The 17,161-nt window shown below is 33.1% G+C and overlaps 1 protein-coding gene across 3 annotated transcripts in view; it reads left to right on the top strand.

Moving 5' to 3' along the window:
• PKHD1 (PKHD1 ciliary IPT domain containing fibrocystin/polyductin) overlaps positions 1-17,161 on the top strand; it is a 515,189-nt gene that overhangs the window by 319,170 nt on the left and 178,858 nt on the right. For all 3 annotated transcript variants that reach the window (XM_035295877.3, XM_035295878.3, XM_078370699.1), the window contains 2 exons: positions 11,331-11,444; positions 14,837-14,924. In XM_035295877.3, coding sequence (XP_035151768.3) covers positions 11,331-11,444; positions 14,837-14,924 — 202 coding nt within the window. The remainder of the gene's footprint in view (positions 1-11,330; positions 11,445-14,836; positions 14,925-17,161) is intronic.

Here is a 17,161-nt window from a genome sequence, read left to right as displayed (position 1 = left end):
GCATGAGCCACTGCACCTGGCCAGTCGTCCTGCTTTTAAGGCAACTGGTGCTGGCAAAGGTATCAATGGACTTTTAATAGAGTTGAATGATAGAATGCTAGAATTAGAAAGGCAGCTCAAGATCAAAGCTTTGCTTAGAGGGCCACAGCTGCATCACAAATGCCAAACTCAATTTCATTCCTTGTTCAGTGCTTGTCTCATTAGTCTGATAAAACGCTTGAGATAGGTTTAAAGTATTTCACATCATGTATGTCCAGCCTTTCATTTACAATGTGTTTACTCAGTATCTACCGTGTACCAAGTACCATGGGGGATACCGGGTATATAGAAACAGAAATCATGAACCTGAACTTTCAAGAGGTGTCTCAATAAAATAGTGTGACTAATGAGTAAAAACATGATTGGAAGGGTCATGCCTTCCAACCTAGAGGGAGCTTAAAGATAAAGGAAGAGATGTGAACTGGTACTTATTTCATGAGCATTATATCTTCAGGAAACTATAGGGGATGGGAATGTCTGGATTGTAGGCTTTGTATAGAATCGTGGTAGTAGATGAAGCCTGATATACTAGGCTAAGGAGTTTGGATTTTCCTATGAAGGCAGTGAGTAGTCACTGGATAGTTTTAAGCAAAGAAGTGACATAATTAAATTTGGTCTTAGAAAAATTAGTGCTAGAAGAATGAACTTTAAAGGGACAAAGTGAAAAGTGAGAAGCCTACTGAGATGTTTCAGGAAAGAAGTCATAAGGGAGTGAACTAAGGTACAGGAGTTAAAGAAGAAAGAATGAATTAGAGAAGTACTGAGGAGGTAAAAATCACTAGAACGTAGTGAACATTTTGCTCTGAGGCAAGGAGGAGTTGTTTGGGGTACATCCTAGGTTTTGGGTTGGGAGATCTGGGCCAATGATTGTGCCAATAATGAGTGCCCTTTCTATCATTCATTAGTTGAGTGGCCCTCGGCAAGTTATGTGAACTAACTGTGTCTCAGTACCCTTTATCTCAAAAGTAGAAATAATAATAGTACATATTTAATAGAGTTTTAAAAAAATTAAATGAGTTAATATTTATTAAAGTGCTTGAACAATGTGAGTTCCAACATTGAATGCCAACTCAGTGCCAGGCATTGTTTCTGGCAGTTGAATATTTAACAGTGAACAAGTTATTCAGTAGTGGACAATTCCTGCTTGCATTATTTGTTGGGGAAAACAGACAACTAACTAGTAAAATAAATGAGGAAGATAAGTTTAGATGGCAATACATTCTCTGAAAGAAACTAAATAGGAAAATTAGTCGATGAGAGGTCCAGGTTGGTTGTATGGCAAACTTTATACAGTGGTTTAAGTACATGGACTCATAAACTTTAAGCTTAGATTTCAATGAAAGATGTAAATGATAATATCTAGGGGGCAAGTAGATTTATGAATAAAGAAACCAATGAGAGAGGTCTGCGCTAAATACATATTTGAGGATCATCAGCTTAAATGTTAAATTAAAGGTGTGAATAAAATTGACCAAACAGATTTTATGGATAGAGAAGAAAAAAATGACCAAAGCTGAAATTTTCAGGAGCACTAGTCTTTGAAGGGTGGTAGAGGAAGCCGAGTTCAGGAACAGGAATAAAAAAGAAACAGTTTTATAGGTAGAAAGAGAATGAAATGACACAAAAATAATATCTTGAAACAAAGGAGGCAATTTACAAGAGGAGTGGTCAGTAATATGAGATACAATGGAAATGGCAAAAAAAAATAGGAAAGAAAATTGGACATCTTATTCCAGCTTTTGCTTTTTATAATGGCTGATAATGTAGTTTTGACACAAATTGTTACTTTTCATGTAAAACAAACAAAAATACAACACTTACTGCTTCAGGAGCAGTAACTTTTAATAAGCTCAATACCATTGATCTATTCTTTAACAACTTCATGTTTTGGTTTTAGTATAGCCTGAGGTGTCATTGAACATACTGAATTTCAGGTTGAAAATGAATCGTCCAGATTGAGTCATGGCATCAAGCCTTTGTAGGATTGCTTTCATGAATAATTGATTTCATTTTGAATGATGAAATGAATTGAATAGATACTAAGGAGAAAATAATTCCCCTCATGTGGTGATTTTCTAAAGTTTCTTTTGTAGATTTGTCCCTTCTTCCTTTACCTCCTCCCCACCTCCCTCTTTCATTGAATGCCAACTCAGTGCCAGGATATTCAGTAGTGGCCAATTCCTGCTTGCATTATTTTGTTGGGGAAAACAGACAACTAACTAGTAAAATAAATGAGGAAGATAAGTTTAGATGGCAATACATTCACTGAAAGAAACTAAATAGGAAAATTAGTTGATGAGAGGTCCAGGTTGGTTGTTGGCCACCATGTGTTAGGTAGTTAGTAAGACCTTTCTGACAAGTCAATGTGACATCAGTGTATAGAGACAAGAAGAGGCTAGATCTGTGAAGATTTGAACAAGAGCATTTCAGGTGGAGGGAGAGCTAGTGCAAAGGTCCTGAGGGAGAAATGTGATTTGTGTGGTGGTTGTGAGGCAGAAAGACAGTCACTGTAGCTGGATAATAGTGAATAGTAGTAAGTTTATAGTGAACATCATGAGTTTCATGGGCTGGATTTTAAGATTTGCAGTGTTGCTATCTACAACATTAAAGAACAAAATGAGTCTAAATTGTGCTGAAAATTGCTACTTCTTGATAGTCTCTTGAATATGGCTTTAACAAGACAGAAATTAGCTTTATAAATATGGAAATTCCAGAGACATGAATTATGATTTTAGTTTAGTAACTCATTGTACAATTTCTGGAACATTCCCCAGTAGTAGATTCATAATTGTGATGTTGCAAATCTTTGTGATTGTTTGAATCATCTGTTTCATTGTATTGGTAAGGAAACTGAAATCCAGAGAGATTATTAATTTGCTTTAAGGTTTCAGAGCTGAGAAAAAAACAGAACAAGTGGCTATTTTAGCTATCTTAAATATCATACTTCAAGCCTTTGCCCAAGGACTACCTTTGCTATTTAATGGCAAAAACTTCAATTACTTCTGCACCAACCTAATATGAAGCTTCTCCTGTCTCCATTCAGTAGATTTCAGTGTACCTTTTCTTTTGGTCCATTCTACTCATTCATGTTGCCATTACTGCATTCAGTAATGACATGAATAGCATGTTTTAATGACTATCTTATCTCCATTAAATGATAGACTTCATCAAAATGTTTTATAACCCTAGTATCTACTACATTGTAGAATTCTGATAATATGCTGTTATGACTAATAATGTATATATAAGTGAATGGGTGTATTTAGGTTCGTCTTTCAGCTCACTGCCTTTTTCTTGTAAACATTCTATCTCCTTGTATTTAAATGTCTACATCTGTGAGGAAGAAATGATGGTGTTAATGTTTAAATGACTACAATAACTTTATTCTCTATGTGAAAGGAACAAAGGAAGTATAAAAACAAATTTAAATAGTCGATGTCTTGTAGAAATTCAAAGTATTTTCATTTTAACAATCAGAACAGGAAAACTGACTTAAAAATGTCCCCAACTCAAAAGGGGACATTTGTTCAATGTTTATTGAACAAAGCTTGTTCAATAAACATTTGTTTGTTGTATGAATTAAATGTTTTTTTAAAACATGTAAAAGTTTTGCCCATGAATAGCTGTCTGAGCCCATCCCTTTCATCAGTGTCTCCTCATATGAGACATTGTTCCCATGCTTTAACAAACATGTTCCTTGTTGTTTTAGATATCAATGCTGTTAACTTGTTATTGACCCAAACATTCAACTAAAAAAAAACTGTTCTAATCCTGTACTTTTAAAACTGCAAATGAGAAATAGTCTTTTAATACTTTTCAGGAAGACTTCAGAGAGGGATTGCCAATAATAATACATGTATATTATTATTAAAATAATACAAATAAATAAATACTATAAAATAATAAATTTATATAATTTTATAAAATTTATTTGTATTGTACAAATGCATTTGTGAAACAAATATTCTGATGTATATTTAGCGCTTAATAGAACCCTCCTTGATCCGTAAGTCAACAAAATATGCCCCAACCATTGGTATCCTGGGACATAGCAGTTCATTGTTCCTTTGGCCTGTCACAACCAGGTCACATGATGCACTGTCTAGTTGCTTAGTAATTATACGAGGCACTCAGGCTTTTATCCTAAAACTTGTCACATATTGTTTTTCAGGGCTAGTGAAGGGGCGTTTGTCAGCCCTGTCTCACATTTGTAGCCAGGAGCCTAAGGTCGTCATTAACACATGCCTTTGATTGTCAGGAAATGAAGTACTAGGTATATGGAAGTTTCTTTCATTGCTTCCATGATTGGGACTTTCTCAATCCTAAAGAAGAAGAAAAATCCATACACAGTTTATTGCCTTTCAAACTGACAGTTCTGTAAGGCTCATTGGATGATTAAGTAATAAGAAGGAGACAAACCCGAGAAAAGTGTAGATTAAAACATATCCTCCAGCTTAAAGCCACAATACCCAGTAGTGAGGCCCATTGAGCAGCCTGAATCTTGCCTGTGATGTTCATCTATAAAAATATATTAAGTTAGAAAAAATATGTCCTCCTTCAAATTTAACTATGATTAGAAAATGATACAAATACTCACACATGCAATGTGTAAAATATAAGTGTACATAGATATCTGTAAAATAGATGGTTTGTTGAGTTTACTTAGACTGACAGTTCTCTAATCAAACTAATGGTTGTTTGATAAAATAAAAAGGTGACATAAAAGGGATGTGACTTTTAAAGATGTTACTTACTTAGCTATAGGAGCAAAAGTGTAAAACTTTGCCCCTTAGAGGTATAGAAAACACTAAAACTCATTTCTGTGCTTGGAGAGTCCCTAATAAGGCTTGTAGCCAACAGTTAAATAAAACTTATTTTAAAATTATATTAAGAATAGAAAGATCTGTTTATTTTCTGATAGATACTAGTTCTTTCACATCACATTATCCTTAAATCCTTGTGTGTGTGTGTGTGTGTGTGTGTGTGTGTGTGTGTATTTTTGATATATTTTTTAAAGCCAAACACTAAAACAAACAAAGATTCTTTTGTCCTGTTAGGATATCAGTTAGCCTTTACTAAAGGCATTTGTAGGAATCATCTTTCCTATTTTAGTAATTTTGAAATAAGTCTTTCTTAAATTGTACTTTTAACTCATGAATCCATGTAATAGTAATATAACATTTCTTAGGGATTTATTTAATTATTAAAAAATTATATAATAAATTTATAAATATTTAATTTTCATGAAAACCAAAATAATTTTAAGATAACTAGTGAATAAATGAATGAGTAATTTGTTTTCTTAGAAAACTTATAGGACTGTTTCAATTTGAGATAAACTTGGTATTTTCTGAAGTTCCTTGGGCTGGACATTGAAATAAATGATCAGTTAATATTTTTGCTTCTAAATGTCTAGTATCTAGCTAGCACTTTAAGAATTAGATATTACTTGCTAGGAAGCGCTTGCCTTATTTTTTAAAAATTTCAAATTTAAAGGCTAATTTTGAATTTGTCATATCTCCATGGTTACTACTACTATTTTTTTACTACTATTATTAATACTGCTAATAGCCAGTATTTTTTAAAAACATGTATTATATACAGGCACTGTGCCATTTGCTATTAACATGGACTAAATCATTTAACTCTCACAAAAAATGAATGCTATTATTTGCCTATTTTACCTTTGAGGAAACTGAAGCTTAAAGAAATGAAGTAATTTGCTCAATCTTATGGAGGATGTTTTAAGGATTTTTGTACATTTTGCAAGTAGTGAGTGAATAAAATATTTTCATGTTTATATTAATATTCCATTAATCGAAAAATTAAGAGGTCTCATTGTTAATTAAAATTTGTCAGCCTGAATAAAATCCCTGTCTGAGGGGTTAGACATTATCATTTGATAATGCCTACTGATTTTTATAACCAATTTTCATATTACTGACTGCAAGCCCCATTCTACCCTACATTTATTTTCAGGTGATCAATTATATTGGGGAGAAGTGTTTCAGGAATAAGTGGGTCAAATGTACACTGGAAATTAAAAGCTAATTCAGAAAAAGCAGTGTGCTGCAAGTTACTTGGGTCAGTGCTATTTACCACCTTGGATATGATAGTAAAAAGGTCCTAGAGGCTCTGGGCTGGAGAAAATGGCCATTACAGGGCATGAGAAAAATAGTTATGCTCTGGGTAGAAGCTCAACTTCCAAAGTCATCACCATTTAACCCACTTCTGAAGACAATGAAAAAAATGTACAAAATTTTTTTGTTGTAGTTTCTTGATCTTTCATGTGCAAACATAATATTTAAATTAACTCAGATAAAAATACAAATTATATAAAAATACAATTTCTTACTCTGATTCAGTGAATAGCACCTGGAAAATAGTATATTCAGAATAGTACATTTTGAATAGTATATTCAAAATTTTGGCCAGTTTGCCCTCTTTTGATCAACAAAACGGACTGAAGAGTGTTCTGGGAACATAGTCACAATGTATTTTTATTAATTGTGGAAAATGACACACATATAAAAATATTTATAAAATAAAAAATATATGCTTAATTAAACATTGTAAATCTAGTCTACTGGATATGCATTGAGATCTTATTCTTAATTTTTATATATTGTTTATAATAAAATTTATTATATTGAGCATAGGATATATTTATTATTTATTTGAGAATATCTTGTGAAATAGCTGTTCTCTTTTAAATGATGAATGTATCTGTTTTGTGTTGATTTATTAAAGTCATTTATATATTTTGGAATGTAATGTTTGTTCTTTTGTTGATTATATGTAGTACAAATGCCTTTCCCATTCTCTGGCTTGCTTTTCTACTTTCTATCTTTCTTTTTATTACATTTATTTATTTATTTATTTATTTCTGAGACAGTATCTCACTCTGTCACCAGGCTGGAATGCAGTGGCATGATCTTGGCTCACTGCAACCTCCTTGTTGATTCTCCTGCCTCAGCCTCCTAGATTACAGGTGCATGCCACCACGCCCAGCTATGTTTTGTATTTTTAGTAGAGATGGAGTTTCATCATGTTGGCCAGGATGGTCTCAATCTCTTGACCTTGTGATCCACCCACCTTGGCCTCCCAAATTGCTGGGAGGCATGAGCCACCACACCTGGCTGCATTTTACTTTCTTAATGATATTCTTTGATAATTGCAAAAATCTTTATTTTAATAAAACTTATTTTTGAAACTTTTTTTATTATGAATTGTAAATTTTGGTTGAACTATGGTCAGAAAACAAATGCTATATAGCTCAAATTTAAAAAAATTTGTTAAACTGCTTTATTATCATCATATGATTTTTTTAATGTCTTATGCATTCTTAAAAAGAATATGCATTCTTTGTGGGTCTAGTTTTCTATCTATGCCTGTTATGTCAAATATGCAAACTGCATTATTCAAAACTGCTGTATCATTACTGATTTTTTTTAGGGACAGTTGTGTTGGCTTTACTACAAGTATTATAGGTATATCCATCTGTCCTTGTAGTTCTGTTGATTTTTGCATTATGTATTTTGAAGCTATAATGGTAGGTACATAAATGCTTAAAAGTTGTAATTTACTGGCGAAGTGAGTCTTTTATTACTGTGGGGTATTTCTCTTTATTCCAATTGTTTTCTCCAGGAGGGTTGGTAAACAATTACCAAGTTAAACATTTCTGGAATAAAATATCTTCAAATAAACTCTGCTGGTAGTACAAAGTTTTTTCTCGCAGCTCACTGAGAGAAGGAGGCAATCAGGTAAATGGCCTTTCTGGTACAGTTTTAGAAGTATTGCAGTAAAACATGGTATTCTGTGATAGCCGTTAGAAGGACAGTTAACCTAACTTTGTTGAAAAGGACATTTCCAGAAGAGGCAGCATCTGAACTGAGTTTGAAAGTATGTAAGAGTTGGCTGTGATAAAAAGGGGAAGGAAGGCAGAGGAGGGCAGAGGCAAGGAAGTATATGGTTGCTTGGAGACTTGTATGTTTCAGCTATTAAGTATGTCAAAAAGACTGAGGAGAAAGGAATGAGTTTTAAATGGACAAAAATGTTTCCAATTGTTTGCTATTTCAAGGTGTTTTTATATATTGGTAATTATAAATAAGTAACACCGCATGGAGAACTTCGAGCATTAATCTTTGTCTTTCTCCCCTACTAGTTCTTTAGGACAAGTTGCTCGAAGTAGAATTACTTTAGCAAGGGGTACAGAACATTTTACACATAAAAGGGGGCATCTAATTCAAGATCATAGAAGGCTTTTAGAAATAAATTATGGTGGAGCCTAGTTTTGAGGGATGAGTCGGAGTTAGGTAAGATGAAGGTAAAGCATATAAATGCTGGGAAATCTCATGAGCACAGTGGAGAGTGAGTTGTTCGAGGGAATGGTAAATAATTTCTTATGGGTTGGCTTGGTATAAGGTGTAGTGAGTCATGTTGATATAGTGGGTTTAAATGCAAACTAGGATTATACTTGATTCCATCAAAGAGCTTTAATTAATAAAATAATAAAATGTCATTTTTATTAATGTCTTATCTTTGGAAGTTCCTGGAATCCATTTGTACCAAATTCCCCAAATAATTATAATGACTATCTTTTGTATACCAGAACTCATTTTGTTCCATCTCTCCAGGTGATTTTAGCATCTGGAGCACATTTTTTCCCCTTCACTGCCCACCATCATACTGAGTAATGTCTGCTTCCCTTTACTTCTTTTCTGTTCCTCCATATCCACATGTCCTGGGATGGTACTTATTAAGTCTAAGGCCCAACTTCACCATTTAACAGCTGCATGATTCCTGACAAGCTACTTAACCTCTCTTTGCCTCAGTTTCCTCATCACAGCCTCAACTGGATTCATTATAAAATTGTGAGAATTAAATTGTGCATGTGAAAACATCCAGAATGTCTTTGAAGCACAATGATAATTATTTTCTCTTCCATTATGAATACACAGATTTGTTCAGGTTTAATATGCCTCTTGCTATAGTTTAGAGAAGTTTTACAATGGTAAACCAAGGATGAATTGCATATCCTGAGCATCTTCTGTCTCGGAGGCAGCTACCCTCATTTCGGGCAAAGTCCATGCTGCAGAGAGCATCTCACGTTTCTTTGATGGCTAGATTTGAGAAGAAAATGAGGATCTCAGCCTTTAAAGCTTTCCATTTATCAGTTTTTACACATTCAAGAAGCACTTTATTTTAATGCTACAATAGCATGTATTTCCTTCTGTTAGGTCACCTTTGCCTTCTTTCTGCAAGCCCCTATGCTCTGTCTTTCTTTTTCCCTCAGTTACAAAAAAAGAAGCCAAACTCTGGCTATTTTAGATACCAAAAGATCACGGCAGGCTAACTAATTTTGCCCAGACTTTCTGCGAAAGCTCCACATGTGCTACAGTATTGGGTTGCATAATTGATTTAATCTCTAATTTTAGAAGAATGCTGAACTCTTTTTGTGGGACTCTGCATACATTTCTCTAGGGCAAAAACTGTCCTACTTTTTTCTCTCTGGTATCTGTTTAGTGCTAGGCCATTTTTTTCCCCCAAGACTCTAAACTACCCTCCGTGAAATAAATGAAATCACAGTTGGAAAATGGCTTACTGGACAGACTTATAACCTCAAGGTAACAGCTACGCTATACACATTTACTTAACATTCTCATCTTCCCCTGCTTCCCTTCTTTCTGCTCTAGCACATCTTTATTTTCACTAAGATGATGCATCAGACTCTCAGCTGAGGAGGGGCATTTCCCACAAAGATCAGCAACACACCTTTGCTTCTTACTGGAAATACATAGGCTTGCTCACCCATTGACCTACTCTATGTCTGTAGGTAGGCTTGCTTACCTCTCTGAATCTTGCTTCCAACAGAGTACTAGAGTAATGGCTGTGAAGGCTGAAATATAAAGATAGGTATGTAGCAAGCTTCAGACTTACCTTATGCCTTTTGGCAAACCAGGTGTATATGAAGCGTCAGCTGGGGGAATGATTTTATGTTGCTCAAAGGACCAGCAACCAAAATGAGAACCATGGAATTGTAAGTTTACTAGTTATTTCACTTCGTATTTAGCAATGTCATTTTTGATTATCTTGTTGGGAATTTATAAACTGAAGAGTTACATTTGATAGCTGGTAGCTTTTATGAAAGTGTCTGATTTGGTATATAATTTGAGGGCTGTCTTCCTACCAGTTACTTCCTAAACAACTGACTTTAATAACTTTAATATTTTTGTATTCTAAGACATATTTTCCAAAGAAACTAACCTTCCTTAGATCCATACTCACTAACACTATTCTGACAAATTCCCTGAACAATTCTCATACCATAGAAGTATGAATTTTCATATCAAACTCCACTGTTAACATCAATAAAATAGGTCAGAAACAATTTCAAATGCTGTCTGAGTATCATAGCCTTATGTCTTTATGAGTCTTAATGCACTTAAAAGAATTTAGTTTTAGAAAATAACCTACTATCTGTTAAATAAACCCTTAGCATAAACAGACAGTTGTTCAAATAGACTCTGTTAATTAATAGTTGGATCAATTTTGACAAGTCCCTTAACCTCTAAGCCTCTTTATGTGCAAATATTTAAAACTGGGATAATAATTATACTGACAGCTCAGGTTTGTTGTGAGGAGTAAATGCTAAAATGCATATAAAGGAATTTGAAGGTTATCAAACCATAGACAGTATATCAGGCAGGTTTTGCTATAATAGTGGTATGTAACAAATAATCCCCAAATTTCAGTAGTTTACAACAAGATATATTTATGTTAGATTTGGTTGGACTTGGCGCCAGCTTGTGTGTTCTATTCAGGTTTGCTCTGTATGTCTCTTTGTTCAGATACCAGAGGCTATTTAAGGAATTCTCCATTTATGGTAGAGAACAGCATTGAAAGAGATGGCAAAAAAACAAAACAAAACAAAACAACTTGCCAAGTCCCTTAAAGCGTCAACTGAGAACTAATATTCCTATCACTTTCACCCAAATGTCATTGGCCAAAGCAAGTCATGTGACCAGGATAAATATTAGTAGATCAGGAACATTCACTCTGCCCTAATAAAGTAAGAAGAGTGAATATCTGCCAAACAATACATCAGTCTCCTTCAAAGAAGTTTACTGAACCTGTTTTCCTACTCCTATTTTATCTACATGACCATTGACTCCTCCATATAGTCTACTTCACAGTATCTACATTGCTTTCTTGAAATTATACCACAATTTCTTCCTCTCTTCTTTTTAATTTCAAATTGATTTGAATGATACACTTTTCTTTGTAAACAGGTACTTTAGAAAATCCCTTAGAAAAGGAACAAAAGCTTCTGATTCTCCTTAGAGCTTCAGAGGGAGTCTTCTGTGACCGTTTGAATGGAATTCATATTGACCCAGGAACAATTGGTAAGAATATAATATTGTTTTTATTAAAAATAAAATGCATGTGTGTATTGTGTGTTTGTGTCTGATAGAGAAATACCATTCACAGAACATGTGCTAAATTCTATATATTTAGGTAATTTATATATATTATTTCACTTACCAGATCTCTTGTGAGCAGTGTCAATTTTAGAGATGTAAAAACTAAGACTCAGAGATGATAAATGACAGGCATTAAAACACACAGCTTTATAAAGTGTCAGAATTTAGATTTATATCCAGATTAGTCAGACACCAAAGTTTAGACTAAGTCACTATTATCAACTATAAATACTACGTGATTATTGATACATTTTATAACTAATAGATCTATAAATTGATAGGAAACATTCACAGTTTCTTTATTTGCTATTGTCACAATACCAAATCTTATTTTAAATTGGTCTATGTAAAAGCACAGAAACTGGGACTGGTATTGTATAACCATATGTATATATATCCCCAATAACTCAGTTTTAAGGAATAAGAGAATGTTCATCAGATTTTAAGTGTTTTCTCACTTTTTCTATGTAGGCATTACTAATTTTGTAAATAAAGAGGGATAACTCTTTGCATAAAGCCATTTTCTTTAAGAATGTTCATATTTTTCTTTTAGTTTTTTTTCTCATATAATAGTTGAAATAATTTCACTATATTCTTTCTCTTTCTTTTCCTTCCTTCCTTTCTTCCTTCCTTCTTTCCTTTCTTTTTCTTTCTCTCTCTTTCTTTTCTTTCTCTTTCCCTCCCTCCCTCCCTCCCTCCTTTCTTTCTTGCTTTCTTTTGACAAAGTTTTGCTCTTACTGCCCAGGCTGGAGTGCAATGGCGCAATCTCAGCTCACTGCAACCTCCACCTTCCAGGTACAAGCACTTGTCCTGTCTCAGTCTCTCAAGTAGCTGGGATTACAGGCATGTGCCACCACACCTGGATAATTTTTTCTTTTTTTAGTAGAGGCAGGGTTTCACCATGTTGGTTAGCCTGGTCTGGAACTTCTGACCTCAGGTGATCCGCCCATCTCAGCCTCCCAATATTATTCTTTTAGATATTGTATTGTCACATAGCTTAAATATGTTATTATTATATTTAATAACTTATATGTTATTGTCATATTTAAGCTATGTGACAATACAATATCTAAAAGAAAAATAGGTTAAATATGTTATATTTGTGCTATATGGCAATATAATAGCTAAAAGAATAATAAAGTATAGTGAACTTGTTTCAGCTATTATATTAGTGAGAAAAGAATAAGTAAAGGAAAAAAAATATGAGCATTCTTAAAGAAAATTTATTATTAATTTCCTTGGATTTTCCTTTAGATACATTGCTATGTTGGAGGTTTTCAAATAAGCCACCTTACGTTGTGACAAAAGAGCAAGGACCATCCTTTCTGAGGTTTCTAAATGCTATGAGATATAAATTTAATATTCATTAGCAGTCAATTACTCCCTCTCTGGATCTCAGTACTCAGTAAAATGAAGACAATATTTTTAGGATAGTATGAAGTTTGTCAACTTAGTTCCGTAATATATAACCATTGTCAGATAATACTTTGATGGCACTTTATCGTTTTCAAAGGGTTTTGTTCCATGCATGTTATTTATTTTATCTTTCTATTAAGAAGAGGCTCAAGAATATTTTAATTTTTCCAAGTTGACAAACTAGATGGATTCTAATAAGAACATTTGATCTCATTTTGCCTGTAGTATCCACTGTCTTCTATAGAATGGTAACACTGGAACAAACTTTCTGTTAGGACTATCCACAGATGCCTGCTCTGATCCCCGATCTTGGCCATATGGTCAAACTAGTGTCTTTGAAATTTTCTTTGATACTAAATTGAAATAAAGAATTCTTTCACTGCATGTTCAAATTTTTATAGCATCATGAGTAGATGACAAATTTTAATCCTATTAAATCATTTATAATCTTCTTGAAACAACTAAGAAATGGTGTCATTTTACAGTAAACCATTGATGATTGGAAATGACCAAAAAATCTGCTTTTCTGGTCAATTGAATTTTCTGTATAATTCAAATTTAAGGACATGAACTGCTTTTTGCTATAAACGTTTTTGTTGGAAATCTCTTTGAATTACTTCTGGATCCTTCTTAGCCTAGTTTACTTAGCCTACAGTGAAACAAGATGGATTTTTGTTTTGGATGATGATGTCTTATAAAATATATAAATGTTATTCTGAAAGATTGGTTTCAGGACATGTCCTGAAAATGGGATTTTAAAAAATATTCATTTATCCTGATTTTAGTTTTATGATCTTCTGACATTTTCATAGTTGGTATATGGAAAAAATATGAATGTTGATATAAATGGTTGGTTACGTTTTAATTAATTGGGATTTTTTGGTGCATATCAGGTGAAAACCCAAGTCATATAATTTGTACCTTAGTGGTTTCCTGCTTCTTTTATTTCTATGTTTTCTGATGAAAATTATAAAATTGTAAAATTTTTGGATTAGTGACTTGCAATAAAATTGGGTGCACCAATCCAGGGATATGCAGATGATACATTTGGGTTCAGGAATAAAATATTAAAACTTCTATTCAAATATATATTAGTATATTCATATACATGTATATTTTTAATCTAAAATAATATAAATATCTAAGTTATCTAAATAAGATATACATGTGCTTAGAGTACATAATCACTTTTTTTCTTTTACTGCTGAGATTCATTGTCAAAACATTCTTAAACCACTAGAATATGAGGAATTATGCTAATATGGTTGAAAATGGCAATAAAATGTTTAAGAGGAAGGACTTGAAAAAATAAAACTGGGCTGTATCAAGCACGTTCCTGGTAAGACTTTAATTTGTGAGTCTGAAATAAACTGCATTTTGAAACAAAGGACTTAGTGATCTCTCCCTTGATATTTATAAGACAATCTATTAAGTCCAGGCACTAAACATAAAGATAATAGCTCCAAAACTCTATCCTAAGGAGATAAAGTTAACTTTGCTTCTTGGAGAACCTAGTCTTTAAAAACAACAACAAAAAATATCAAAACCAGTTCACTTCCACAAGAATTGCAAATGGTTTGGAGTCATGTAAGAGTGGAAAGGAGTACCTTTTCAACTTTAGTCATTAGAGTGGTCTGTTTTCCACCTTTTAGATTATTATGATGTGGTGTAGCATTCTTTTTTCTGCAGCATTTGAGATTAAGTTTCATAACCGTGTGAGATATATCTTAGTACTGTAAAATAGAGCATTTAAATAATGCTTTTGATAATATGGAAACTTCATGTAGAGATTCTATGTCACATGTTTTGCACAGCCGCCTCTAGAATGAGTTTTACTTACTTGGCTTTAATTTCTCCAAAGGATTTTTCTATCCAACTGTTACTTCTTTTATTTCCAGGGGTTTATGGGAAATTTCAGCTTTACAGTGCTTATCCTAAAAAGTCCTGGACACATCTTGGAGCTGACATTGCCTCAGGAAATGAGAGGTAAGAAATGAGAATAACTTAGGGCTTTTATTTATTTATATTTTTGGTTGTTTAGTTTGCTTCTGCTTGACATTTTGTTACAATATGAATTGAACTTTCGGTTAAACATTATAATTAAAGGATTAGTAAGTAGAAAAATAGGAATTATAGGGACTTTAAAAATATCTCTATAACATAAGAGAAGGAGAACAAAACATGTAAAAGGTAGTAGAGGAACACAGTTTATTTCAGGAGAAAATTTTAGATAATACATAATTATTACTGTCCATAAAATTTCAAAAAATATGAATTCTATGGGACAAAAGATGAAGTATGAGGTGAGAATACAATGCCTAAGTTGAAAATGCAGCTTGTTAAGCTATAGACAGAATTAACATAGAAGAGAGATGAAACATGTGAAGAATATTGTGGAATTTAATAATGCATTGGAGGCAGTAAAGAACAGAATCACTGCTGCCTCAAATTGCATAGATAATGGGAAGACAAACTGATGGAGACCTATCAGAACACAGAAGATAAGACTAGTAAATAAAAATGAGAAAAGATAAGGTGCTAGAAATAGAGACCAGAAAATTAAAAGCTGTCTATGGGTGATATGTCCTTTTTAGTAAGAACCCAAATAACTACAACAAAAATAATAATGAAAACTGTAACTGCAATACACATAGAACACATGGGAGTAGATACATTTTATTAGAAAATATTAATATCAAGGATGGTGATTGCTTCATTACATCTTCTTCATAGTATAAGAAAAATAGAGTGAAAAAAAGTAAAGGCAAGGAACAGAAAGCTTTCTAGCCTTAGCATTCACCTCCACACCGTCACATCTGGGAAGATCGTGGTGCCACATCTATAAATGTTTAAGGAAAAAGAATATTGTGACCAAAGAATTGGACACACTGCTAAGATGTACATGTGAAAAATGGAAGAAAATTCAGTGTTCAAATAAAATTAAACTAAATTTGAAATTTGAGAACAGATAGAAAATTTGAGAATAATATCAATAATTATGAAGCACTAAAATAATTTAAATATGATAGTGTAACTGTGGTTATTAAAACAAAACAATGTTTTTGAGACACGGTCTCACTCTATTGCCGAGGCTGGAGTGCAATGGTGCAATCTTGGCTCACTGCAACCTCCACCTCGTGGGTTCAAGCAGTTCTCCTGCCTCAGCCTTCCAAGTAGCTGAGATTACAGGCATATGCCACCATACCTGGCTAATTTTTGTATTTTTAATAGAGATCGGGTTTCACCATATTGGTCAGGCTGGTCTTGAACTCCTGACCTCAGGTGATCTACCTGCCTTGGCCTCCCAAAGTGGTGTGATTACAGGCATGAGCCACTGCTCCCTGCCTAAAGCAGAACAAATTCTAATAATTGTTCTTGTAAAAGAAATGGCAGAACATTTGAAAAGTTAATGTATTAGGGTTCTGTTTATACGAAAAATACAAAATCAGTTGGTTATGCACATTTGTGTGTATGTGTGTATCCTACCTGTTATATGTATATAAATTATACAATAGACATAGTAAATATTAATATACATATGTGTATATATAAAGAGATATATTTCAAGAGACAGATTTACCCAATTATGGGAGCAGAAGAGTTTTAAATCTGTAAGCAGGCCAGCACGTTGTAAAGTATGAAGAAATTGGTTTGCGGTCTTAAGGCAGAATTTGTTCTTCCCCAAGGAAACCTCAGTTTTGCTTTTAAGGCCTTCCAATGGATTGATGAGGCCCACCCACAGTATTGGGTGGCCTAATCTTTTTAAACTCAACTGACTGTGTTAACCACGTCGACAAAATACTTTCACAGTAACACCTAGATTAATGTTTGATTAAATAACAGTGTATAAAAGCTTAGTAAATATGAAACATAAATGAATCTTCACCATTCAAAATCTCAGATAAAAATCTGGAACTATAGCCATAGAGGGTAAATATGACTTAATTTGTTTTATTATAATTTTTAATAGCATATACTCTCCAAATCACCAAAGGGGGGAAAAAATGAAAGAAACCATAACATAAATAGTAAAATAAAAAAGAAGAAGAAACCAAAATGGTAAAGAATAAAAGCAACAAAAAGTATATTTTAAAAAACAGAAATAAAAAAGTAAGAATAAATTTGCCAGTTATAAAAATAAAATATTTTTTAAAAATGATGTTATAGAGAAAAATTGGGTTAAAAGTTAAAATATAATTATAACATTTTTTTTTTTTTTACCA

Source organism: Callithrix jacchus, chromosome 4, assembly GCF_049354715.1.
Source record: "Callithrix jacchus isolate 240 chromosome 4, calJac240_pri, whole genome shotgun sequence".
NCBI lineage: Eukaryota > Metazoa > Chordata > Mammalia > Primates > Cebidae > Callithrix > Callithrix jacchus.
Note: the sequence above shows the minus strand (reverse complement) of the source record. Positions and strands in the feature narration are given on the sequence as shown.